Source organism: Odontesthes bonariensis, chromosome 24, assembly GCF_027942865.1.
Source record: "Odontesthes bonariensis isolate fOdoBon6 chromosome 24, fOdoBon6.hap1, whole genome shotgun sequence".
In the NCBI taxonomy this organism is placed as follows: domain Eukaryota; kingdom Metazoa; phylum Chordata; class Actinopteri; order Atheriniformes; family Atherinopsidae; genus Odontesthes; species Odontesthes bonariensis.
In genome coordinates this window covers 16,672,312-16,700,118 of record NC_134529.1, presented here as the reverse complement: position 1 = coordinate 16,700,118, position 27,807 = coordinate 16,672,312, and the positions used below count along the sequence as shown (strand labels likewise).

The following is a 27,807-nucleotide window of genomic DNA, read 5'->3' as shown; positions in this document are numbered from 1 at the left end:
TTATGAGCTTTTGCATTGAGGGGATCGTTTTTATTGCCAAAAAATCCACCTGAGAATGAAACAGCAACGGCACAGCTCATCCAGACAAAGCTTATTTGCATTTTTAAAACACATCCGTTGGCATAAGACAAGATGTATATACAGCAAAATCTCACCGGACAAATATTTAAACATCCGCATCGCTGCCACGTCTGATCATCTTTCACAAAAATAAGCCCGCCTCACGGTGCCTCGAGTCAGACAAGCAGCGTCACAGCCGAGACTCCTCCCACGTTTAATCCCTTCGTTCAACACGGGCGGCAAAAGACACATTTCAGAGACTCTTCACACAACACACGCTAACAGATTAACAGAGCCAGGTTCCCCCAAAACGTTATGGCTAAAAGGAAAAGTAGTGCACAAATTTTATCCTACACACAGACTTCTACCATAGAAAAGACATCAAGCGTCTCCCTAAATCCAGGATATACAGTATGGCAGCCTTTTTTTTTTTTACATAAAGTCATATGAGTCTTCTACACAATTCTACAACATTATGATCCTCAGTACAGATTCCACAAGCACAGATTCCACTTATAATCAGGTTGTCTCTAATGTCATGATATGATGTAGGTTTCAGTGCTGTAGCAGAGAAGCTAGTAAAAAGAAAACGTCTCACAACGATATCAGATAAAAATCTTTAAAAAGAAGAAGAAAAAAAACACATCGTCCACTGCAGTTGCTCGTTTATAAGCAAAAGAAACCAAAAAGAACAGTCACTTTTTAATAAATATTACTTTTCTGTCATTCAGTTGCATCATGACATTAAGTACTCATTCCCTGAAATTGTTTGCTTGAACCAGGAGGCCGCTTATTGTGGTGTCACCTCCTCGCTTCCCTTTAATCCCATGTGCACGAATGCAGTGAGGAGACGGATATAGTTGTTCGATGCACAACCGGGCAAGGAAGCAGGTTTTTTTTTTTTTGTGAACGTCTCACAGGCCACGTCACTTTACTGTGGACATTTGCTGGTATTATTCAATCGCACGAGCCGTTACTCTTTGGCAAGACTAAACCGGACGCCTCTTAGGACACGCTGACCTTTCCCTATACAAAAAGGATAACTTACACCAAATCAGAAAAAAAGTTCTCTAAACGCACAAGAATGCAGATTTTACAGGCTTTCGAGATGAACAAAATAATCCACGAGGATCTTCAAGTATCAGGTGGTCTTTTCAGAAAAGAAACTATGTTTGGCATGTAACTGGAAATATCTGTAGAAGGCGACTCTTCTGCTTTTACACCGTCCGTCCATCTTTCTTCATCCTTCAAAGCGGGTCAGCATGCTTACGCAGGTTTGACTAACCAGTCCAACCCCCCCCACCCCCCACCCCCCCGTTACCCGTTACCCGTTGTCCTTCGTTCCCTGTCGTCCTAACCTCTTGGATCGGGACAAAAGATCACGTCTGTCCGTGTTCTGATCAGACCTTGGCCTCCAGCAGTTCGAGGAATAATTTGTGCATGGGCACACGGCCGTCCTGTTTGATGCTGCAGAAGTGCTGGACGGCGCGAGCGGCCGTCTGACGGAGAAGGGGGAGGGTCATGATCATCTTGCCTGCACGCCGAGGATCCTCTGGGTGGTGCACGGCCTCGTAGTCCTGCAGGGCCCCGTGAAGGACGTCCTGGAGTCTCTGAACCGCCTCCGAGTCCTCAATTTGCATGGAGTCTGAAAGAAAAAAAAAATGAAATCGTGAATCTAAGGTCAATTCTTCCAACAAAGCCTAATGTGCAGCGACAAAGCCAAGTCTCTGTAATAACCAGCTCAGCACCTGAATTGGCGAGTGCGATGGCTTTCAGGACCACAAACTCCTCCTTCTCCAGTCCCATGCTTTTGTATTTTTTCACCAGCTGCAGGATGGCGTTGTTGAGGTCGAGCAGACCAGCCAGTTTCGACTGCTCCTCGTCCATGATGTAGTCTTCTGCGTAAACCAGCTTGTCCTCCAAGGCCAGCGAGCGGAACACCACGCGGAGGATCAAGATCTCCATCCAGCCGCTTTGCAACAGACTCATCTGGTCTGCGAGAGACAGCGAGGGGAAGCCTGGAGAGGGAAGCGGATAAGAAGGCATGAAGGGAAGGTGGTCGCTAGCTTGAGTAACATAGAAACAAAAGAAGGTTTTTCAAAATAACGGTTACAATGGATGGATGGATGGATTACTGCAAGCTTAGGGGCTGAACGTTGACTTTGAAAGCATTTGTTAGAGAGGGAGTAATCACAGATCCCATTAGCTCATATCATGAGGGTTAAAGAATTTGAAATCGGACATTTTGCCTGGCAGTCTGGCAGAGATTTGGGGTGGACTTTATATTAATAGCTGTAATGGAGAATGTGCCGGTAGAAGAAGGATTTTACTTTTACGAAACGGCCACACAGCAAAGGGCATAATAAAGGACAGGAGGAGTGAATTGGTGGTAAAATGAATTGCTCTCTGTAGGACACACCTACTTTGATTGACAATTACACCCCACTGGAGTATGATTAAACCCACTAACTGCCCCCGCATAAACCTGCACACACACTCTCACACACACGTTTACTGTAATTAAACGGGTGATTTTACAGAGCTGGGGGAGGAGGAGGAGGAGGTGTTTGTATTTTTGACAGTATTGGCGATTGTTATCAGGAGCCACCGCTCTTTACAATCACCGCGGCGACGCCACTGGCACCCATTTCTCCGCTATCCCCCCTTGATTGATTGGAAGTGCTGTCAGTGCACAATTTAATTGCTCAATAGGGATCAGTATTCTAGTGCAGAGCCATCGACCAGGAAGAAAGACCTGTGTGAGTCAGTGTTTGATGAAACCTCGAGCAATTTACTGATAGATTTCAGGGACCAATATTCGTTAAACCAACATAAAACAGAAATGAATACAACAGGGAGGACAGTTTCCAGAAGCTCTATCATCGTTTTCGTTTTTTAAATTTTTTTTAATTACGTGTATTTTGAAGTATTACATGAGAAAAGAGAGATGGAAACAGCAAAAATAAAATTAGACAAAAGGAAAAAAAATATGTTTTTTGGCTTTTTTGAAGAAAAAATAAATTATGGCCATGAAGGGAGATGGAAACACATTTGAAAAGTGAGTTCTAACATACTAAACAAAACCACCTTTAAACAATCAACTATTTCTGCCTTTGGAAACCAATCGTGGCCAGTTGTAGCTGACATTAACGGACATGTTCAGACCAGACAGTTTGAGTCTTTTAGAACTTTTAGAGGTATTTTAGGGTTTCCTCAATGCCCGAAGACTGTGTGATGTGAATTTCCTCATGAGCAAAAGTCCCCAAGGGTCCAGCAGGTCCCTCTGCGTGCAGCCTAAAAAAAAAATATCTATAAGTCAGCTACAACTGCGCATGCACCTCGATCAGTCACAGTTCAGAAAAACGACATATTTGACAAAGACGAGGAGGAGCAAAAGGACATGGACTTTGAATTGCTCTAATCCACTCCTCTACAATGTAAAGTAGGCTGATTATGTGCTCTTGCTCGGGAAGCTCCGGAGCAGTTCGTCTAAAGGTAGGATGAGCAGGATAATTAATTGGTAGCCTCAACTGGTTAGAATACAAGGATCGGGAAGCTTTGTACTGAGCCCTATGGAGATTGGGGAGAAGAGTGATAATGAGCTTCACTGTCACTTGGTTTCTCTATGCGTTTTCTTTGGGTTTTGAGAGGCCAACGTCAAGCTCTTTCGTCATTGCCATTTCTACCTGTTAATGCAGAGCTTCATCACAGATTGTTTCCCGTATGCGAGGACAGTTCTATGGGGAACAATTGGCTGTGGTTCAAACACAAAAAAATGAGTCTGCCACAGCTCTACATATTCCCTTTTCTTTGAAAACTTTGGTCCTCCTCTCTGTCTATTGGCGTTAATTCTAGAAACAGATAACCCGGCCTATTATGCCAACGGGATTCTCCACATTCATAGCCGAGTTTCCTCAGCTACACTTCATATCATGTCAACTTGGCAGTAACACCACAGTCGACTAAAACGCACTCGTATTCGACAGCCAACTTGCATCATGGACTCAAAAAAAAAAAAAAAAAAGGCCAAAACAAAGAGGGCAGTTGGTCTTTAGCCAGCTCATCTGCCAGTCTGGCCTTCAGACTTCAGACCACATCACTGTCAATCTGCCTGATAAGAGCAGACGCAGAGAAGGGGGAGCAGGCAGGACACTTGCCCCGTCACACTCACCTCCCCCAAGGCAAAGAACTCAGATGGCCTGGGACACTTTGCCCAGGACCCCGGTTCTCCCAGCGATGGGGACTGCGTGTCCTGCCACTCACGCAGAGCTGATGTGACACGGCCATTACGCTGCTAGGAAGGGACAGTCTTTTTTTCTTTTTTAAATAGCCATTTTAATTGGAGAACGCATCTCTTCGCTACCATTTTTTTTTCTTTGTCTCCTGTTACAGTCTCTCCCACCATGTCAACCTATAGCTTTAGCAATGCCACAGTCCAGAATTTACTTTTTGTCTTCAGTCTTGCGATGACCGTCATCTCATTTAGGGGATTCCGATTATAATTAACAATATTTCCTTTTTCTCTGCACATGTCCTCTTCTTCTTATTTCTTTTAATAATAAAAAAGAAGAAGGTTGATCTGCAAAAATTCCAAAACTTCTCAGTAACTGAAAGGATCCTTTTTGGAATAAAGCAACAGGTAGGGAGGTAAAACATGCAGGACTCTGGATCTGATTTTTTAATGGGAATTTTTCTACTGCATCTGAGAATCTTTGCTTAAATTTGATTAGACAAATATTTTTGAGCCTACGTGTTTCTTTTCATCAACTGATTTTACTGCCAACTGTCTCATGGTTGCGAACTTTAAGAACAAGACCCCATATTTGACAAATATATTTATTTCTTTTGTGGTACATGCTACAGAAGCTAAGTCAGCTAGCAAAAAGATGGGAGACAGTTAGCCTAGCTCTATCTCTGTACAATTACTTCACTTTTTATTTTTTTCAATTAATTTTAGAATAATAATTACATTTTTTAAAAGATGGGGTAATAATTAGAGTTGGTAGCTAATGGGTTTTGTTAAAACTGGGCTTGGCTAACTCTTTTCCAGTGTTTCCAGTCTTTATGCTGAGCAAAGCAAACCTCTCCAGCCTCAGCGGGTGAAACTGGTTTGGGTCTACCATTTCAAATCTCTAGGAAACAAAGTGATTGAGCCGGTTTCCAAGACAGAAAACTTTCTTAATAAGGAAGCAAAACAGAGACACAATTACATAAGCACAGAGACATCTCACATAGGCTGGGGAATGAAGGAGAAGAGTGATATGAGTCGCAATGTTCCTGTTGGATTGTTCTGAGCCGCCCTAAATTTGCGCAGATGAAGCAATTGATTCATTGGTGGTTTTGTTTCATCCCCTCACTGGAGAAGTCATTTTCTTGGCCACAATTAACGCCGTTGTAATAAAAGGTTTAATAATTAATATTGTTATTGTGGACACCCACTGTACGAGTGCTACAGTTGGAGATTACGGGAAGCTGAGGTTGAGCATCCAGGACAGTTGCTCCGCAACCCTAGACCAAAAGAGCAACACTGATATTCACAGCCAGAGGGTATAAAACTGCAAACTGACCACTGGGTATTCAGACCAGATGTCCAGTTGTCTATAAGACTTCAGAAAGTCTTATCCCGATGAGAGATTAGTTTCTATATCTGTAATGGTGATTTTTTATTTTTTTGTTGAAAACGTCCGAGTAGTTAAGGTGGATTGGTGTTTTGGAAGCTATGCAGCCTCCTCCATCTGTATATATGGGTCATGACAGGGATGAGAAAGGTTGATGCACATCTCTGCGTTATTGAAGAGTTGCTTGAGAAATACTGGTTTGGAGTGGCTGGTGTCACAAGTTATTCCAGTTCAGCCCTCAGCAGCCTAAAGTTAGTTTAATTTCATTGAGAGCTTTTCTGACAGCTGTCTGATCATTAACTGCCGTATAATTCCTAAGTAAAAGCACTGAGCCTTATCCGACACCGATGAGGAACAACAGGGCGGCCAATTTGAACGCTTTCCACGATGTTAATTTTTCCAGTCAAGAATACCTTTTGTTCGCCGCAACGTGTTTTGTTACATTTTATGTATTTTTGGTGACATTTCGGGAGTTTGAGTCAAATGTTTTTGACGTCTGCATAAAAAAAAAAAAAAAAAAGTCCCTTTCTTTCCTCCTCTCCCATTTCCCTCAGGTGGGTATCTGCTGTGTGTGCGGGCGCCTCTCACCGCCGCTCTGCTCCCCGAACAAAACCCTCCACTGGCAAAGGGCTAGAAATATACACCCATCACGGACTCCATCTGTCTCGAGCGCTGACAGTAAAGAGTCAAAAATGAGGGGGGAAAGAGAAAGACAGTAGCAGCCCGGGGGTGGGGTGGGAGGATGGGGAGGTGGTTTTCTTACAAAGCAGAACTATGGAAATGCTGATGAGGGACAGCAGGGCACACAAATGTGTTGCCTCCTGTCCACTTTGTTGGTAGAAATACAGAGATGAGATACAAGCCCACGCACACCTGCTTTGTTTGTTTTGTAAGCGTTTCAGAGACAAGACATCAACAAAAAGACCCAGGTGTGTCCCTGCTGATGTTTTGGGTGCGGATAACACGGCTGATAAAGCAGTCGCAGGAAAAGAGATATGAAGAACGGACGGAGGGGAATTTAGCGGAGGCAGTAAAAATAACCCTTTGTTCCAGATGCCTCTCGTAAGGTTGCGCCAACTACTGTGAATTATTCAAAGTTTTTCTTCAGGAAGCCAACCTGAGATATGTGGCTCTCCGCTTCACATCAAAATAAAGTCTTCTACCATTTTTTGGGAGTAAGTCTGGCCAACAACCTCCGCAGGGATGTTACTAAATCAATAGAAATTGGACTGGCAGGCATTAGAAGATAAAATCAGAATCCCTTTTTTTTTTTCTTTTAAGTAAAAATGCTTCCAGAGTGAAGATTTGCCATGAATGTGACTGTGAATATATGTTTGGGTTTTGGCCTGATGGTTGGACTAACAGGCACCCGTACCTCCTTTTCCAAAACAATAAAAATTTCCATCCTGGATCATTTACACGCCGAGAAAAGAAACTGCTGGTATTAATCGGCCCTTTCTTTAGCAGTTTCAGAGAATTCAGAACATTTTGTCTTGTTATTTTGGAATGCTTTAAACAAAAAAACAAACAAAGGTCCCGAACACGCTCCCAAAGAGCCTGGAGCTCATCTGTGTCCTTTCTGAGTTTGGCGACTAAGTTTATTCACACCGAAAACCTCTCTTGCACGTGATGGCAACTGCGTACAACATTTTAAACTTTGCCGTCAAAAGTGCACTTCCCTGCCATTTTTCATTCAAACCTTATGGACAACCCTAGAGTTATCTTTGTCAGAGGACAAGCTCAATGTGTTCCAAGGGCCAGGAGGATTTCTGTAACTCTGACAGCTGGAAATAAATTAAAACTTCATGTAGCCACTGGTCATCTTGTTGGAGTGGAAACGCACTTTGTTCAGCGAGGGCATGTATGCAATTTAGAGCATATATATATATATTTATATATATATAAATACACACACACACTCACACACACACACACAGACAGACATATATAGAGGATGACTGACAGAAAACACACAGCCAAGCCAACACTCCCTCCCTCCTCTGGGCTGCCAGTGAGTGTCTTGGCATCCACAAGTCAGAACAATCCCTCCTCTTATCTGATTAAAGACTTAGTGGGCCTAATGTGTGTGGTGGCTTGTGTGAGTGAACAACTGAGTGATTTAGACAGGGGGGCTCAGCCTGAATCATACCGGGGATGTGTTTGGCCCAGCCGATGTTAACCACCAACTCTCTGTCAGCCAGGTCGCACAGCGTGGTCAGAGCCTTGATGTCGCTCTCGGGCACTGTGGGGTCCGGCATGGCGAAGATGCCCTCCGGCTCGGCAACGAGCAGCAGAGATACCACCTTGTTCTCAACAGCACCACCTAGAGAGACTAAGAGAGAGATTATCATTACTGCAGTTTACTCCGGTATTATTACAGCCGTTTAACCAATCAGCTAATCTCGGCGAGATTACGGACTCCTTTGAAAAAGTCACAAGAGGCGGAAAGAAAAGACAAAGCAAAGACACACATCAAACACAACCAATAACTAAAATAAGAAACAGTCACAGACATCATTAATTATGACAAAGGCTCTCCTCAACTGTGACACACTACAAAAAAGCTGCAGCAAAGAGCTGAAGGCACTGAACTGGATTCAAAACTCTGCAGACGTCAACCTGACCAACATCCGTAAGATGTACTGAAACCAGCTCGATCTACAGAGGCCTCCCTCTGCGAGCCACAGAGCCCAATGAATCCATTGCATGAGACCCCAGGACACCTGCAGAAAGATTATGTCTGAGCAGTGAGAGGTCAGAGGTGTTTTCACCACGGTAGACCCGCTGACATCAGTGGTTATAGGAGAGTTAGGCTCAGCTGAGTCACAACAGTTTGTCTAAATGAGGTGGGTTTGACACCTGATTGTACAGAGAAGCACCATTTAGGCACTTCAGTAAAAGTAACTAAGATGGCTGCCATTGATTTAGAATGGTCATTACGATATGAACTGCTTCTTCAACCTCCCAGCACTACATTCCATGTTTTGCTGCTCTGATCGGTTAAAGCCAGTGTTGCCAGCTACTTAAAGCCACTTGGAACCGAACACTGAAAAATGTCTTGATAGCATGGGCTAAAATGGGCTTGATAGCATATTTGTGAAATTGTGTTACCTGGTGTTAGCTCTTTACATCTGTCTAGCTTACATCTGCTCTTACTCTCATCCTATTGATTTTCCATGTCTATGTGTCACTTTGAGCCATTTCAAAGCTGTTTTTCTCCACTGCTAAAGTTATGATTCATTTTTCTCCCCTCAACATTTTTCATCATTTGACAAAATTGCCATGCACTTAAGTTCGAGACAGCACTTGTCCTGTGATATTGGCTCGTTTTGAATGGAAAAGAGTAACTTGTAAACTCTCAGACTACAACCCGCTCACACTCAAAATAAAGAAATCCATCGAGAACGAGTACCTCTCTGTGATTTGTACGTACATGTTTTTTTCTGTGGCAAGGTGTTCTGCGGGTGCAGATACGGGCTGTTCTCTGCGTCTATTCTCCTCTTGTACTTTTGTCTGCCACCTCGAACCCGGTCCAGACGCACACCTGCGTACACCAAATCACAGGATTAAGTATTAACGAAGGCGTCATATATCACAGCGACTTGAATGAACAGAAGCAAGCAAAAACAGCCTTGCCTGATGTAATGATTTTAGGAAAGGGTTTTTTAGATTGTGAGATTATAAAGTAAGAATTAAATCAAAGTTATTCTAATTAAAGGTTAAAGAACATTGGATTTTGGAAATGAAATAACAGACCTCAAACAACTTTACATATATATATATATATATATATATATATATATATATATATATATATATATATATATATATATAGACATCCGTTCTGGAGTCAGTTTATTACAATGATGTTTCTTATAAGTAATTGACATTGACTAGACTTTCAAACAAGTCCGCCATCAGAAAAAGCACCGTGTTAAACCCAGTAAACTATCGGCACGCCGGCCAGTCCTCAGCACATATGTACTGTCGACCCCAAGGAGACTGGACAGGGAAAGTCCAATGCTGGCTGGGCAGCACGCATTCTGAAACACGACACCCAACGACTTTAGAGCAGCCAGTGACAAATGCTCAACTTAACAAGCAACGGTGCAACCTTGTCACCATGACAATGGGGATATAGGGGTGTGTGTGTGTGTGTGTGTGTGTGTGTGTGTGTGTGTGTGCGTGCGTGCGTGTGTGTGTGCAAAGTGGACCGTTAGATGAGGAGGGGCTGATAGCAGTCACGGAGGAGAAACATATCATGAATGTCAACCACCATCTGCACAGAAAATGCTTTATTCAGGTGGTGAGTATGTGACTCAGGAAGCCTGCAGTAGTGGTGTTGGGTTACTTGGCCAGTATAGTGTAAATAGCCATAGTGGCCCAGAATAGCTCTATAATGGCATCTGCGGTAAACACGCGGAGGGTATTATTTCTCCTCTTGACACCTCCTACTAAAACTCCATCCCTTTGAACCTGCAGCCTGCTGTTCTAATTCTGACTTGTGGCCATATTTATGGAAAGCACGCACCAATATTAAGAACAATAAATGGCACAGGGTCTTCTTAATCAGGCGTGGAAAATGTGTGGAGAGGTTTTATCGGTTCCGTGCCATTGGTTTGTAAAGCTATTTTGTCTCATTTTATAGGTATGCAATTACCATAACATATAATTCAATATAATCTTATAGAATCTTTGCTTTTTAACATAATGTCCCATGAACGGAGATAGATTAAATGGAAGAGATGATGGATTGATCGAACTAAATGACAAAGTGTCACTGTCATGCATGTTAGTTGATCTTTTTTTTCCTCTTTCTTGAACTGCTTTCCATTTCTGCAGGTCTGTGTCTCCTTCCGTTTATCTATGGTTAAATCCCCATCTTCATACCTGCAGACTCGCTGACTTTGAAGCGCGCTCCCACCAACTGTGTGAGGGCTAAGGGGCAGTCGCACTGTGAAATCAACAGATGCAAAAATGCTCTGATGTGGACTTTATGACGGCCACACGTTAGCTGACTTCACTGTGAAACCGGGGACACAAATGTGGTTGTGCAGCCTCCACAAAATGTGCAAAAAAAACAGGATCTTGATATTAGATTTCCACTACACAATTAGTGGGGCGAGAAGCATGGACAATTACAATATCATTGCAATATATTCAAAACGTGGGGAATAACAATCAAATAAATGTCACACTAATTCACCTTTCTTTTTCAGGGGTCAAAAACAATATATGGAAAATCCAAACTGAAAAGTGTACCAGATGAAAGAGGAAATCTGTTTTCAGAATATTAAAAATCACCAAAGCTGCGAAAACATAAAGAGTGTAGTACAAAAGAAGAGGGTGGTTCTTTGTCTAATATCAGTCCTTTGCCCAGAGTTTATGTCTTTAGGGGCGAGCGTGGATAAGACTGGCAACGATTTCCTGTTTCTTAGATATAATTTTGCATTGACAGATAGGTTTGAGGTTTGTTTGCAAAGCACATTTGTTTGTATTAAAATGGGACAGACCTCTACATCCGGACTCAGGGTAACATTTCACAGCGGAATGTGCTGACAACCGAAAGGCCAAAAATAGCTTTGGTGGATAACAAAACAGATACAAACACCTCCTCTTGTTCTTCTGAACAGCCCACGGACTACTCAGAGGACAATTCTTGTTTTGCCGCTTTCACCGTATCGCCATATTTCGCCATCTTTGTAGGGTGTTTGGACTTTCACGCGAGAAGCTTTCCACAGCATCCCGGCGCGGATATACGCAGAATCTAGTTCAACCAGTTCTGAGGCCACGATGAGTTTACCATAAACAATCCCAGAATTCTCGGATGTTGCGATAAAAGTACTTATGGCTGCCTCCACCAACATCACTGTTGCAGCATTACACTCCCAGGAAACGGTTTGTTGTCGACAAATACCGATCATCATCAGCCGTACACAGTACCTGGTGGTGATGCTTACAGTATATGAGAGCACAGTTTAAGACATCATAGGGAGGTGCTTGAAAATAGTATTGGTACATCACTGCCCACATTTCTTCGGAAATTAAACCATACAAATGCCAAAGCACATTTTTATCTGCTTCACAAACTGTATTTTTAAAAAAATCATGCTCACACTTTGTGAACATGCATGTCTTCGCTGCCCTAAGAGGCAACATACAACTTTGGAAAAAGCCACTAAACAGGGCTTAATCAAATCCTGGCCGGGGTCTATATGTCTTTTAGCTCTGTATTTAATGTGGCTCTGACTCTCCCCATTAAACCTCACAGCTCCCTATGCCTCAGTTTACTGCGGCCTCTCCAGGGAAGAGGGGCGTTACGAGACACGATGAAGCGCGTTACGAGGGCGCTTACGACAGGAGTTACGAGGGGCAGTTCGCATTTCACGGAGGTCCAGGAATCCCACAAGGCATCTGGAGGAATTTACGAGGAAGGAGGGAAAGCAAAGGGGGTCGAGAGAGGAGGGCGGCTGAGAGGCAGACTGGGATGCTGTTGATGCCCCTGCCCTATTAAACGCAGCTAATTTAGAAAAAGGACACACACTCGGGAAAACACGCAGAGGTGTGAGCACCAATGCGACTGCTGACTGACATGTTTAAACGCACTCTTTTACGCAAACGCATGTAAACATGTTATAATTCTGTGTCTCCATAACTTACTGTATGCGGTGACAAAATGCTGCCGTGCATTTAGAGATGAGTAGGTGGCATTAAAACATCATTCAACTTTACTACAACCCGGGATCGTATTTTCATAGTTTTGGCCGCCATTTCCATGAGATCGAATCCATTGGATTGGTACGGGCTGAGAGATTTGACCCCACAAAATGTGAGAGGGTGACAATCAAGTCAAACAATCAAAGAAAGTGTAAACGCGTTATCTGGAGGCGAAAAGAAAAATTCCTGAAAAGATGATAGTCCCTCAAAGTAAAGACAACAGTATGTGTTCAGTGTTGGTCCATATTACTTTTTTACAACTGACACTCTGACAGTTTTAGCTGAACACTCTGGTTGACACGAGTCAGTTTTAAAAGCCGAGTCACGCCTGATTTGAAATTGAAAAGGTTTTGTGGCAAAATGAGTAAAGCCACGAACATCTGGGCTTCCATAATTCATATGAAATGTCACTACGCATGTGACAAAAAAATACAAGCTTATGCACTTGTGTTGCAGTGCATACTAAAAAGTGACTTTTTTTTTCAAATTTATTGCAATCATATCTTATTTAATGAATAATTTCCACATCCTGTAATCCCTCAACATGTGGAAGCTAGAGACGGCGAGTTCACGAACAAGTGAAGGGGTCGTGGTCAGCTTAGAGCAACCTCCTTCTCTAATTAACACATGTACCAATGGTCAGGATCACTTTTAAAGCACAGGGCACCTCTTTAGCATAGGGTTTTAAAATCAGAGCAAATGGTCCAATAGAGGTCATAGGAGGGCCCTCAATGTTCAAATTTGAGGTCATGAGACCTTAGCCAAACATTCTCAGCTGATGACTTAAGTGTCATAGGATATATTACTATGGTAACCAAGAAAATGGAATATAAGCTTCCTGTGGAAGAATAAAGTATGCCACCTAACATTGTAAAAATATGCATTTAAAAACCTAATCAAACAGGCAAGAGTTAAATAAAGGTGTAACAACAGATTTTATCTATGCCGTTACAAAGTCTTGTGACTTCTTCTTCCTCCACCAGCCCTCCTGCCTCCATACTTGGAAGCCGTTAGTCATTAAAATCCCTCAACTGGAAAGTTGCAAATGGAGACCTGTGACCGCTGGAAACGGTCACTGGAGCACTAACAGCTCCTGATCAAGCACCACAACGTGAACAGTAGAACAGGTATCAGCCTTATGATGCTGTGAAAGGACAGGTTCTGCTTCTTTCTGAGACCCATTAAAATGACAACTTTCTTTTTGGCTGGACTGCAACAACAGAGTCAGCCCTATAAACAGAAATGTTTATCCCTGACAGACTGAATGAGTAATGGCCCTTTTCAGTTGGCACATTGCCGTTTTCATAACTTACTTTCTGTCTGGTTTACTGCTTTACTGTCTGCTTTGTAGACATTGATGTGACAGCCACTGAATTATTGTCGACTACTTGAATAAACTAAACTGGCCATAAGCCTCTCTTCATTAACTCTTTCTTAGTAAAATGGGATTTAATTCTGAAAACAAATGAATGCATAACCTTTGCTTTCACTATCACACACTCCCACGTTTTATCTGCTTCCCACTGTATTATCTTTTCTAGGCCGCACACAAAAGGCAACAAGTGGCCTGTACAGTAGGAGGCCGCTAATGTTTTCCTTTCTGAGTCACTTCTAAATCTGGACAATAATATGTCACCAGGCAGCAGTCACACAGTCAGACTGAAGGAGCACCTGACCGCTGTCACACACTATCAGCGGCGTGTGCAAGATGTAATTTAAAATATTTGACAACGTAGGATGAAGTTTTCATTGCAGAAAGTAGGTATGCGCGCTAAACTGATCACTGATATGATTTGTTGCACTCCGTTTTTCATTTGACCTTAGTTTAACCGAGGAAATTCTGTAAATGAGTTCTACGAACTGTGAAGGCAACTTAACTTGCTGGACAAGAATCATTCACAAAAGTCTCCTCAGTTTTACTTCAGCTGACAGCTGCCTCTGTTAACTCACAAGCTGCTGCAGTGTTCCTAACACGCCTCCGCAAACTGGCACACGTCCAGAAACTAAATGGAAGGGACAAGAATGAAGCAAAGACTGACACAGCTGAATAGTTAGTACCCCCGCTACGAATTGTTCGGTCCCGTGGTTACCTCACACACACGGAGCTATACAGACACATCACAGCGGCACGAGTGGCTTCATTTTTTACTGTCAGAAGTGTTAGATTTCACTGGACTTTATACTACTACAGCTTGAGCCGCCACAGGTTTATTAGATGAAACAATAGCCCTTTTCACACAGTCTTTAGGCTGGGAGTGATGCATCTTTGTTGCACATCACTGTCCTGTGTGTAAGTACAGAAGAAGCAGTGGGGGTCAATGATGGTGAACAACTAATGTGCCTCTGAGCGCGCTATCGAGGTAGCCAAAGACCAGAACCGGCCGAAAGTCTGAGGGCAAGCTGGCACAATGGAACACAATCTCTTTCCAACAATGCTGTTGTCACTCAGGTGATTCTACAGTGCCAGCTCGCTCTGTGTAAACCCACAATGATTGGGCGCTGATCCCCTTCTCTGCGGTATGTCTTTTTTTTCTCTGTGTCAATTGCCCAACGGGGCCAGCAGGGGCTAAATGAGGGTATCTTTTTTGCACTGATGAGGCACGACCACTGTGTGAAAAGGCCTATTAAGAGAAGTGTTGATCGTAATTATGCTACCGATTCCTGGAATGAACAACAGAGAAAAAGCAGCCGGGCCTGTGTTGCCCTTCACTCTCTGTGTCAACAGTCCAAAGGATGGGATTCTAACTTCTGCCAGGTTTACCATCTGATCAATCCCAAAAAGAGCAACGCAAACAGGGTTTGGACCAAAGTCTAAGAGGGATTTTCAGTGTACAGCTGACCTTCTCTCAACATGCCCACTGCCAGACATTTCACAAATCGACAGGCCTGGCAAGATTTCCTCCTCCTCTTGGTGATCTCACATTCACTGGACGCTGGGCAGCTGTATTCAATGTTACCTGGAGGGGAAGAGGAAAGAAGAGAAAACAATTCTATGTAATTCCATGGGAAACAATAAAGCAACAATGGATGGTTATTGTCTACAATTGTGATAAGATTCTCAACTAACTAAGCAATCCTGACTTTTTGGCTCATATCAGCACTAAAATAGACCTAATATCTAATGGTCTTTTTTTTCCTGTCACAAATCTTCAGAAACAATCTAAATATGACTTGAACAGTAACAATTGGACAAGTGGATATTAAATGGGAGACATATACTGAAAGAGGTTCTCATAATTCATGCAAAGCGAGGAAAAAAAAAATTCCTCCAGTTTGCCAGATCTCATTTGCCAAAGTTGCCGGTTAAGCCCGATGACATTCAGCCTGCTGCAGGCACTCTCAGCTGCTGCCACCCTCAATTAGAAACAGGAAGTATCTCATGAACTGAGACGTCAGTTCTCCCGATGTGAAAGCCGCTCAAACCTGCCCTTTGAACCTACTTACAGCAGCCAACTTCTCCAGATCCTAACAAGACGAAGCCCACCAGGTACTTGACCTGGGCCAAAGTGGAGTACAATCCCTTTAAAAGACACCCACTGCATGCTTTTGATGCTCAGCTTTAAAGGCAAAAAGTCATACAGAACACATTCAGCAAAAACCATTATAGCTATCCGTCGCTTTAAAGCCTGAACTCCGACGTGTTGACTGTATACACAATGCGCTTTAAACCAGCTGTTTGCAAACAGATCTTTATTTAAAGCCCTTCTGCAGTTTTGAAGGCAGGATGCCAAGGCTGTGAGATAGATGATCAGGGCTTGTTTATACCTAAACAAACGCTTGGGGTACAACTCCATCTGCACCATGCTGCTTGTAAAACAGGTTTATATGATGCAGGAATTCATTATCAGTCATGCACAATAAACTATCAAACTGAGCGTCTTCCTGTGTGTGACCTTTTTGTGTGTTTTTCCTCTCTCTCTTACCCTGGATGGTCCTCTTGAAGAAGGCTTTGCAGGCCTCACAGGAGGCCACACCGTAGTGGTAGCCTGAGGCCACATCACCGCACACCAGACACACCCGTTTGGCCACGGAGCCCAACATGAATTCACACTTCACCTGGCTTTCTTCCTCCTCAAACCTCCTGGATAGAAGCGGAGAGAAGAGGAAGAATGGGCTCGTATATCACTGGCAACATTCACCATTTGAAATAAGATCAAACAAAGAAATTCAGTGTGATTAATATCAACCTGTTTGTTCCCCCATTGTTGGCCAGCCCTGCAGTGTGGCCATGAAGGCCTATCGAGTCCAGCCCATTGCTATGATGAAGGCCCTTGGCGAGGGGACCAAAGCTGGAGTTTGTGTCCGAGGAGGAGCTTCCCGGACTGGGCTGGGCTGGGCTGACGTCACCCTGAGAGCTGGGGCTGGGGCTGGAGGGCTCACGCTTTATAGAGGGGGGACAGGTGGGGTCCAAACCCCTCACTGACATCCTGTCCAGATGCCTGCAGAAAAGGGAGGCCAGAGGGAAGATGAGAATAGTTTATATTTAAGAAGGGTTTGCAAGCACATTAGTTACGCCACATTTTCTCTATTTTAGTGCAGACGCATAATTTCACCTGCAAACACAACAACAAAGACTCACTAATGAATTAATAATCTTTAAGGCGACCAAAAAGGGTTAAAAAAAAAAAAAACTCCCCCAACAAGTCTCCACATCCTTTCATTCCTCAGTCCAACCATCCATCCCAGTGTTGTCAAGACCAGCCGTTTGAAATCTCCCACAAATGCAAAGCCGCTCTCCATTACACTACTTTGTTTTCAAGGGAGGTGACTGCTTAAGCAAACTTAGGAAAATATCCAGGCCAGCAATAATAAACATGATTGGCTTGTTTTTCCTTTCTCTTGTTTTTTTTTTTTTTTTGTTGCCTTTGTCTTCTCTCCCCGTGTCTCTCAGGCCGTCGCTCCTCACTGGCCAAACACTCCTAGCAGCCTACAGCAGTTAAGAGCTACTTACAAGTTAGCCAGGTGATAAATTAGGCTTGAAAGTGTGGAGATACAAAGAAAAAAATTGGTGTTACTTCACAAATAAACGGCGTCTTTCGTAATCTTATGTAAATCCTCTCGGATCAAAGGCTGCCCGTTTCAAACCAGTTTGTTGGGCGGATGTCCAAAACAACATGCAAAATGTGAGAAGGCAGGCTTTGTATATGAAATGAAAAGCCAAGAATTTGTTCTAAAAACAGTTGGGAAAGGAGAGTCTGATTTGTTTCTGTATCTTCCCAGTCAGGATACTGACATGTTGCCATCCAACCAAAATTCTTCTAAGATGTTCGCCATAAAAAATGGGTTTCGAACAACTTTCCCCAATCTTTCGTGACCCTCGTCAGAAAGTTGGTACACCTTTTTTTCCTCAAAAGCAATAGAAGTTCTTGATCAAGCCATCAGATATCATGCTACTATTTCTAATAAACATTGGAATGTTGATTTAAATTATCTGAAAACATTCAAATGCTCTTCTTTTGGAAATAGCACCGTGTTCGTTCCTTTATCTATTCCTCTTTGCCCGTTTTCCTTTTTTTTTTTTTTAATTCTTTTGCAGGTTAATTTGTTACTTAAGGCACTAAAAAAGCAACAAGTGGTTTCAAGCACTACATACTTTGCTCATTATGTTAATATGCTACGAACAAAAACACAGATATAGAGCTACCATTTCTATTCCTTCTGTAATAAATGTTGTATATCTATAGATACACGTATGAAATAATAAATTAAATATGGGCCTGCGTGGTAAAGATTGTGTCATGGCTCTATTATTAGAGAAAGAAGTGACCACAGCAGACTCTCTGTCACCATGCTGAGGAGAAAAAAAAAACCATCTGAAACCAGCTGAAGTCCACAGTAGGCTCTTAGGCATGTGATCTGCACTTATACACACACACACACACACACACACGGTAACACATCCTGAAAACGCACACATACTCCCATTGTGGCGTCAGTCTTTGATGCGTGGATGTAAAAATAAGAAGCTTGGACAGTCTCCCACTTCCCGACACACAGAACACTTCAGATTCCTGTGATCAGGAGCACGCTACAGCTCCCTGCGCACACGCTTACAGACACATTTTACAGCATGTGTCTTCATAAACACCCCAACACGTACTTGCGAGCAACTGTGTGTCGCCAGGCCGACTTCTAAGATAAAAATTTTTTTAAAAAAACGTCTATCAGTTTCCCCATTCTGTCACACTCTTCTCTTCCGCACGCACAGACACTCGCACACACGATATCCACCCAGCTGTGCGTCTCTCCCGCTCCACTCGTGGCTCAGTGAGGTGGATGTTCAAATTGCCCTGATTTCCTGCCATGTAAATCAGTCTTTCCCATCATAAGTTATTTGGTAGGCAAAAACACTGGCTGCTTTTAACCACCCACTGAGTAAACCATGGCCACGCGCTGCTGACCCCTCTACGAAGCCACAAACACAGAGAGGCACAGTAAGGAACAGGCCTGTGAAGGTACGAGGGGGAGGCATCAGGAAGACCAAACAACTGCTGGGAGGCAATCACTGCAGCTGCTTTTTTTTTTTTTTAACGGTGGGCATCGAAGAAGGCAGAATATCTAATAAGTTTTTTTTGAGTCGACTAAGTCGGTGCTTGCTCAAACTCTATTGCTGACTTTTCATCCAGCTGAAGGCAAAAGAAACAGAGTTGCGTTTTTACTCACCCAGCAGACAAAGAGCATTACTTAACTCTAGTTTCTGATTCCATTTCTGGTCACCTGGCAAGTATACATGTCATATTCACCTTTTATCTCTTCTTTAAAGCAGATATCTGCATATGAATATTTCAAACCTCTAAGCAAGAGAGATGATCTTTGCTCCTTCGAGGCTTTCGGATTTCTGTAGTCTCAGTAATCAACCGGTAGATTTGTTGTCTGCTTTCGGGTGGCTGCACTAAATAAACAATGTATTTCAATTCAGCTCCGCTTTGGTCTCCACCAACTCCACTAGCACGTTTAACAGCTCTGCGCCACCCAAAGCAACATCGATAAGTATGGCGAGAGTGACTGACAGCCATAAAATCAAACCAGTTGGCTTTAAGGTGCTAAAGGACTTTAAAGACTTTTTTTTTTGTAACTTTAACAAAAGAAATGACATTTTTTCTATTTAAAGACATGTCAAAATACATTTACCTATCCAGTCTTCCAATGGTCTGTCATTAACCTGCGCTCAGACTCTGATCCCATTTTCTCTGTCACTCCCCTGCATCTATAAACTCTTCAATCCACTTTGAAGACTATAAAAACAGCCCTGTGAATAGACTCCGGTTTCCTTTTAAAGTGACACACCAGTAGCCTTATGGGCTATCCATCACATGTGTCCATATTGCTGTGTCAAGTCTCTGACAGGTACAGAGTGAGATATACTTTGCACTCTCACACTGTAATGCATCACAGAGAGGAGGAGGCGGAGGAGGGTCTTAGATGCTGCCGCTTTGCTTTCATAATTAAATGGCGTTAGCGTGCGGTGATCATACGGGAAGTGTCATTCAACAAAAATCACCCATCAAAGGATGGTCAGTGCGGCTTCTGCAGTCTGGAGTAAAATGGCTAAATCATACAGTATGTGTGTGTGTGTTTGAGTGCAGTTCCAAAGTTATTGTACCTTTTGTGTCCCAGTAGCTAAAACAACTCTCACCGCGCCTTGGCAACAAAGGAGAAAATGCAGTGTGAAACGAGGAGAGGACAAAAAGAGAGGAGGGAAAAGGGAGGCAGGAGGGAATCACAAGCGAGGCAGACAGATAGAGGGAGTGTGAAAAAGCTGGGGAGGGACAGAAAGAAAAGGGGCAATCCTGTGGCTCATTAACCCAGGGGGGGCTGAAAGAAAGGAGAGAGGGCAACACTTTCTTTCCAACAAGCAGAGTCATAATGCAGACAATGACCCAAAGGCTGGGAAGGAGGTAGAGAGAAAGGGAAGAAACGCCGGAAATAAGGGGTAAGCGATCAAGTTGCTAAAAACAAGTGGAAAAAGAAGAAGGAAAACAAAATCAAGCAAATCTACCAAATTTCAGGAAGTGAAAATAAAATGCAAGGCGACAGAGATTCTCTTCATCTTGCCACAAATACCTCACAAGGCCTGCTGACCAACCTTTCAGCAACAACCCCAACTTCATTTACGTCATAGGGTGTCTCGGTTTTTGGCCTTTTTGTTTTTCCCCCCACAAATGAGCCAGAGATGATCAGGGATCAGTGACACCCACAGCCAGCTAAGAGCCTTAGACAGGCTTTGTAACCGGAAAATGAGGTGCTTGAGGTTGGAGTTCAGACCAACAGGCTCTGCGGACTTGGATAGCGTGCCACACATGGGGATCATCTGCAGCCTTCGTCGTCCTCTATCCAATTCTTTATCAGTCAGCCCGTGTCACAAGTAATCAGCCAACCTGTGCGTCCACATGTCTGCATGTCTCCCTCTGTCTGTCTCCTAATTGTCGTTATCTTTCGCTGCTGGCGGAAAGTTAATTTCAATCCCCGAAATCCTAAAATGCTCAATGAGATTTGTCGTGTTCTCAATGTAGTCTGATTATGCCGCAGCTGAGAGTGGCACAACAGTGATGATAATGAAGATGATCTCTTTCTTTTCTTTGCGCGATTACAGCAAAAAGCAGGCAATCAAAGAGCCACTCCGGAGGCAATCAAACAGCTGCTTCGCACATCTTTCCCCGGGATTTCAGATAAGCCTTGTTTGGGGAAGATTTTCCCCAGCCAGTCAACCCAAACTGAGACTAGTTAGTCAGTGACCCTCAGCTCACAAAACAAATATAAAATTAGATTAAATACTGATATATAAAATGGTCAGGTCTTTCTATCAACAGACCCCCCCAATGGCAAGGTCATATTCCAAGAAGACAATGCCAGGATTCATAAGACTCAAATTGTCAAAGAGTGACTCAGGGAGCATGAGACACCACTTTCACACATGGACTGGCCCCCACTAAGCTGATGAGAATCTCTAGAATTTGCTGGAGATAACTTCATGCAGTGGTCTGACCCTCCAGTCATCGATGCTAGATCTTGGCGAAAAGGCATCTCTGGGTGGAAATGAAGGTCGTGGCGAAGGTGGTGCAACACCACATTGGAGTGTGACTTTATTCATGTATTGACTTGGCAGCACAGCTAGTTATTTTTGATCATTTTCTATACATTATTCACCTTTTACTCCTCTAAACTGAGAACGTGTTGTTTTGATCCCTATTTTTCCCACACTACTTGAAAGTGGCGCTGTTTTGTGCAGGTAGAAAGAAAGTTTTATTTATCTATTTTTAGTTTTTTTTTTTAAAATACTCTTTTTGCAAAGTTGCTGACATTTAACAGATTTCATGATTACTTACTGTTTAACAAAGCATTTAATTGAGTGGTAACGTACTGAAACAGTGTGCAGCAAGCACCAGAGAAACCTAAAATGAGAAAAACACTGTATAAAAGAGCCGGTTCCCTTATCCTGAAAAGTGATCATGTTAGGGAGGATGCTTCAAAACAGGCAACAAATAATATGGTATCAAATAAATGCACAACAAATGGTTTTAACACCGTTGCACTGATGTGAATGAAACCTCTCTTTGTCATTGAAAATGGTATTTTGTGGTTAACATTAGCCATTCACTTCCCACAGTGTCTTATATCTGTTAGGCAACCTCACTGGTTTATCAATGTTAGCCCCGTGGCTGCTTCACGTGGAACTAAAACAAAGTTTTTAAGGCTTGCTGCGTTTTAGAGGGTACTTACTCTGTGTCAGAGTGGAAGCTGAAACACTCTGGGAGGTAAAGGTCGACTAAATCCATATGGGCTCTGCCACCATGCCCCGTAGAGGAGAAAAGGTTCCGTTCGTTCCCGTCCGCCTCCTTCACTCGATATATTCTGTCCTCCTTCTCAGTAGCTTTTATAAACTGCACCTCTCTCAGAGCTTTCTCCTAATTGTGCCTCCAAACTTTATGTGTCCATCTACTGCCCTCTCCTCTGCTGTATCACACTCTCGGCTCCGCTCATTGTCCCTGTGTGCGCGTGTGCGTCTTCCTGTCACTCACACCTCTCACCAACAGCCCCCGGGTGCCTTTGAAGTCAGCACTGTTGTGACTACAAGCTGCGTGTGACAAGGGTCTCCAAGCGAGACAGCCGGGCTTTAGCGAACACCCAACCGCACTATCTGAATGGCCTCCCACTACCCCCTGCGCGCTACACTGCGCTGCCAGCTGATTGGCTGTCCTCTGAGCCAATCAGAGCCAGAGCCGCTGGGGCAGGTGGAAATGACAAAAGGATGTGGGATATTTAGAGGGGTTGAAGCAGTCAGGAAAAGCTCTATGTGGGAGTGTGGATGCTAACCTTATAAAAAAAAAACAAGATATACTACCTACCCTCTAAATATGTACTGTTAAGGGGGAAGAGTGTGAAAGTAAAAAAAATTAATTAAAATCCAGCTATCGTAAACTTCCAAGAAATCTATTTTAGAATCACTTTGCTGGCGTTTGGACAGTCTCTGCAGAGGAAGATAAAAAAAATATGTCAATTTTTTATTCAGTTTGAAGGGATTTTCTCTCGCATTGTATTGATTAGCTGTAGATCAAACTGAGAAAAAAAAATCATTCCTTGATCGAGTAAGAAAAATTCATGTCCAAATCCTGAGCTGAAAATTGTCGTCCCATATCTACTCTGCAAAATGAAATAAACAGCTTTCCACAGGCACTGTATGAACAAATACATGGACATCCACCCACTGAGACATCAATTCACATTCTACTTAAGGCTTAACTGACTTATCTGCGTGTGCAGTGCTGTTATCTGAGATAATCAGCCTTGGTTGCGTGCCTAATTTGACGTTTTCACTCACAAAGAACACGTGCAAACGAAATGAGGAGCAGGGAATGTAGTGTCCACCTCGGGGGTAAAAAAAAAAAAAGGTGACCAGGTGCAATATGGTGTGATTGACAGAAACAAGACAGTCCAGGAAGAACAGGTTCAATTTAACATAAATCTATATGTGCGGATTCTCAGAATTCAGATTCTCGGAAATATTTTAATGATATAATGCAGTGTAGATGATGGACCATTTAAAGCCTTAGTCATTTTTTTCTTGACCGACAGTAATCCGAATTTGCTCCACATGTTGTCAACATGTTCCGCCTGGTGTTTCTTTCCAGTGCCTCTAACATTTTCAGCCCAGAGTTGCCTGTCTCCCAACATTTTTGAGACTACCATCAAATTCAGGATTAGTGAATATTTTTCATGAAATAGTTTGTCTCACGTTCAGCATTTGCTTTTTTTTATTTATTTATTTTTAATGTTTGATTGTGAACAAACAATTTGGTTATGAAATCTGCAAATCACTGCACTTTGTTTTTACGTACATTTTACACCTTAATTGAACCTTAATTACACAAATCAATCCAAAGATCAATAGTATAATTTCTCCAAAGAGAGAAGCTCAGGTGATTCTTATGCAACCAGTGGCAACTACATCTTAACTCGTGAAAGAAAATAACACACGTGGCTTGTCAGAGTTTCCCTCACTGCAAACTCACATATACAACCTTGCGGCATGTTTGGAAATGTTGAGGAACTCTTGAGCCTTGCTGAACAGCTGTGGATTGAATTCAAATCACGATGCTTCACCCCAAAGTCCAAATGAATACGTCAAAATCCGAACTAGGTCTTTGTATCAAATCATCCTGCTGAGTAAATGTCAATGTAATGTTGCAGAATACTGAACAGTGGATAACCACATTGTTCCAGTTCTATCAGACTCGGACAAGTTTCCACTGGGATCTGCAGGGGTACATGAGCAGAGTGCAGCGCACAGGTGTGAAACACGCTCGACACATTTTCAGAACTGCAAAATCCCAACCGGAGATTTCAAAAAGGTCATTCTTATTTTCTAAGGGTGCTCAACACTTAACTACTTGCGTAAATATGAGACACATCCTTAAAGTAGATCAAAAGGACTTAACTGAACAAATGAGGATATATCTCACGTGAACTGCATACTCCCTCCACAACATTTCTGTTGGATTAAGGTCAGGACTTTGACTTGGCCTGACCAAAATATTTACATCTTCTATCGTCTGTTGGCAGAGTGATCTGCGTTAGAGTTGCCATTGAGATGCATAATCCATTTTTTCTTGAGACTCAGTTCACAGAGATTTCTTGTGGCTTGAAATTTCCTCTTTATAAATCAATAAATCCGTGGCTTAATGTGGAGTTAATGCTGGGAAGCCAGTGTGGGCATGCATGCTTGTGTGTCTCTGTGAAGGAATAGAGGCAGCAAACTTGACGCAGACCTTGAAACTACCACCACCGTGTCTCACTGATGGGACAAGGTCATTTTCTTTTCCAGACATAACAATTTAAACCCAAATTGCTTTCTTTTGTTTTTGTTAACAAGTTTTAATAACTTGGAAGTTATCTTTGATTCCTTAGTGACCTCAGCCAGGCTAAACTATTTCATGCCTCGTCTTTGAACTGAAGTTTGGTTTTTGACCACCCCTTGAGGAGCATAACAATGCTCTCAAATTCTGTCCAGTTATACTCAATCTGTCTGTAATTGGCAATTCATCTTTAAACTTTTAAATGTGGTTTTGTAATCTTTTCCATTTTTTAAATGTACAATCTTAGTGAATAAATGACCAGGTTTGTTTTCTTTGTCTGCTTGAAGTACTTGTGTTAACATCTCGAGATTTATCGCTCAGATCTACGCAGCAATATAAAAAAAACTCTGAAGGGTTGACAAACTTTCGAACACCTCTACAAGCGTCAGAATGTCTTTCTCCTGCTCACATTGCTCGATTCTCTGTTTCTCACAATGTCGTGCTCTGAGATTAACCCCGTTGAACCTATCTCCACAGGAATGAAATCACCTGCGCTAATCTGTTGCTGAGATAAAGGCCAGACAGCAGACTGCATGGAGTGAACTTTATCTCATTATGCACCACAAGAAAACTCCCAACCAACTGAAACAGTCATTATGGTTGCCGCACGCGCACACATACTAACCACCCCATTAGTGCAAGCTCCTTCAAACCCAAAGGAGGAAGAACATAAGGACCACAAAGGATGAGAGTGATTTCTGATGGCAGAACTTTTCATTTGAACAATAAAAGTACAAAGAAACAAACAGAAAAAGTCAGACACCACCAGAGTGTGGTCATAACAAATGTAATACACTTCAGGCTTTGCACAAAACCATCTCCATAGTGAGATAATTATGTAGAAACCATGTAGCAAACTTTATGTTGTCATTAAAACGGAACGGTTCCTATCCCCTAAGTGGCTTTACACTGGCTGCTGCCATCACTTGATTATTGCCTCCTCAGAGCATACAGTTAAAAGTGATCTAAATAAAATGACTAAATTCAACACAATGTCAGCAAATGCAACTTTCATGCAAAATTTGTGAGTAAATTTTATTTTCCATCCACGTAAGAAGACCTCTAGGTCAAATCAGACTGAATTTAGCAATCATTAAGACAAACCAGAAAAGCAACTTACACGGAAAGATCCAAGCTGGTGTCAAGAGTCGGCAAACACCTGCTTGTTTGTTTTTCCAAACCCATATTTGAGAATCACAGATGTAGCAGAACTGCTGGTGTGTCTGGAAACTTTTAATCCTTCCCTGTGATTGCTGTCAATTCATTTCCTGTCAGTGGATTCAGAAATTAAGCTCCCAGTTCATTACACATCATACATTTTCAGGTATCTTTGATATAAAGTTGCACAATTATTGAGTCACGTATTATGATATTGTCCAGTCCAACTTTTAGCCTGTATAAAAGTCCACTGATATATTGTTGCACTTATATTATCTGCTGATACTGGAAAATCACTGGTATATTAGTATCTGCGTAAATGCTGCCTGAAATGCAACCCATATGAGACCTTTTTTTTTTCCCAGAACTTATCGCAGAAGAAGATGCTTGAGGCAGTTTGCAAATAGTATTATCGCCTAAGTTTCCCAGAAGAGTGGCGCTACTTCCCTGTTTACATTAGCCTCAGCTCTGTCTGCAAAGTGAAATACAGTTTGTGGTGCACAGACTGTGCTGTTTTCACAGAAATTTGCTGACTGGTTTACAAATTTAATTTCTGGAAAGTCAATAAACAATGACCCCATCGTACATTTGAATTTCTCCGTCATGATTTGTCTTTGGAAAAAAAAAAATCTCCTTCTTTTGGATGACATAAATTTACTTTTAACTTATCAATTGCAAAAAAAGGGGAAATACGTCATTTCCAAACAAGAGAACAAACACAGAGGCTGAAACACAACACCAGCAGAAGAAACAATTTGAAAACACCAACTTGAAAAGAAGCTAAATCCAGAACCGACGGCTCTTTGAAACATCGAAACAAGCTGAGTGCAGCAAATGAAACCAAACGCGCGTGGCTGCATTTAAACATCAAAAATATTTTTCCAGCGCTGAGCCTGACTGAAAGACAGAAGCTCAATAGCAGCTCTGGAGGGATGCTGCCCGTAATAGAGCCCCACACTGCCAGCTATTGACCCCACACATCAGAGATGGATATGTTTCTATCTGAAGAACAGGAAATGGACAGATAAAACAGGCTGCATGTGTGTGAGTTCCATCTTTTCTCCTCATCCCTAAACTTACAGCCACCAATTCTCAGCTTCGAGCGACATCTGTCGCATCGACTTCCAAAATCGGACAGTCACTCATCAAGTCCAACCCCCCATCACACACATTAGAATTAGCCTCAGAACCAGCAAGTGGTAATCTGCTTAGTTTATATCTGACCCTTAGCCATCCGTCAATTACTGAGACAGAGGGAAACACCACTGACACTGTGTGCAAACACTCTCGTCCTGCTGCACCAACACGTGGCCTCTCAGACGCTCGAATGCTTTCACAAAACGGGGCAGACACATCAAGGTAGCAGGAAGACGAATCCAAACTGCATTGTAGAATTTAAGAGGGATATCTTATATCTTATATTTGCCGTCTGATGACTTTAAATAGATGAATGGGAGGGAAATGGTGCATAAAATAAGTGACAGATGAGCACTTGGAATAGGATCAGTTTCGTATTGATCTGCGGTGCACAGTATAGGGATCAGAGGTCACACACACACACAAACCCACACATCCACGGCAGAAATCTTAGAAACCCGCTGGGAGAAGCTTAAAGTGACATAACCATAGAAATGTCACTTACAGCCACTGGGACCTGCTGCTGCTCCTCCTTGGGGTGGGGAGGGGGTTCAATGCTTTTCAAATGCTTTTCACTTATCAGGAGATTCTACAGTCCCACTGCGGAGGAAGTGAGTCACTGCGGGGAAACGTATATGCACAGGAAGGCTTTCAGGCAGGCAGGATTTCATTGGGACTAATTTTACCCCTTTTTATGAATACCTGAGACTAAACGGACTGAGAGAACCAGCTCAGTTGCAGCTTCACAGATTGTTTTGCACGTC

The 27,807-nt window shown here is 42.7% G+C and overlaps 1 protein-coding gene across 2 annotated transcripts in view; it reads right to left on the bottom strand.

The window, feature by feature from the left end:
• LOC142374771 (estrogen-related receptor gamma-like) overlaps positions 1–27,807 on the bottom strand; it is a 31,089-nt gene continuing 3,282 nt past the window's right edge. Inside the window, exons 1-8 of one of the 2 annotated variants that reach the window (XM_075458579.1) lie at positions 22,116–22,551; positions 16,583–16,834; positions 16,319–16,476; positions 15,236–15,352; positions 9,112–9,222; positions 7,828–8,010; positions 1,809–2,078; positions 1–1,705 (exon numbers count right to left, since the gene is read on the bottom strand). In XM_075458579.1, the coding sequence (XP_075314694.1) occupies positions 1,461–1,705; positions 1,809–2,078; positions 7,828–8,010; positions 9,112–9,222; positions 15,236–15,352; positions 16,319–16,476; positions 16,583–16,834; positions 22,116–22,171 (1,392 nt within the window). In that variant the 5' untranslated portion in view covers positions 22,172–22,551 and the 3' untranslated portion in view covers positions 1–1,460. Of the gene's footprint in view, positions 1,706–1,808; positions 2,079–7,827; positions 8,011–9,111; positions 9,223–15,235; positions 15,353–16,318; positions 16,477–16,582; positions 16,835–22,115; positions 22,552–27,807 lie in introns of those variants that run through there. The other variant, XM_075458580.1, reaches the window with a different exon arrangement.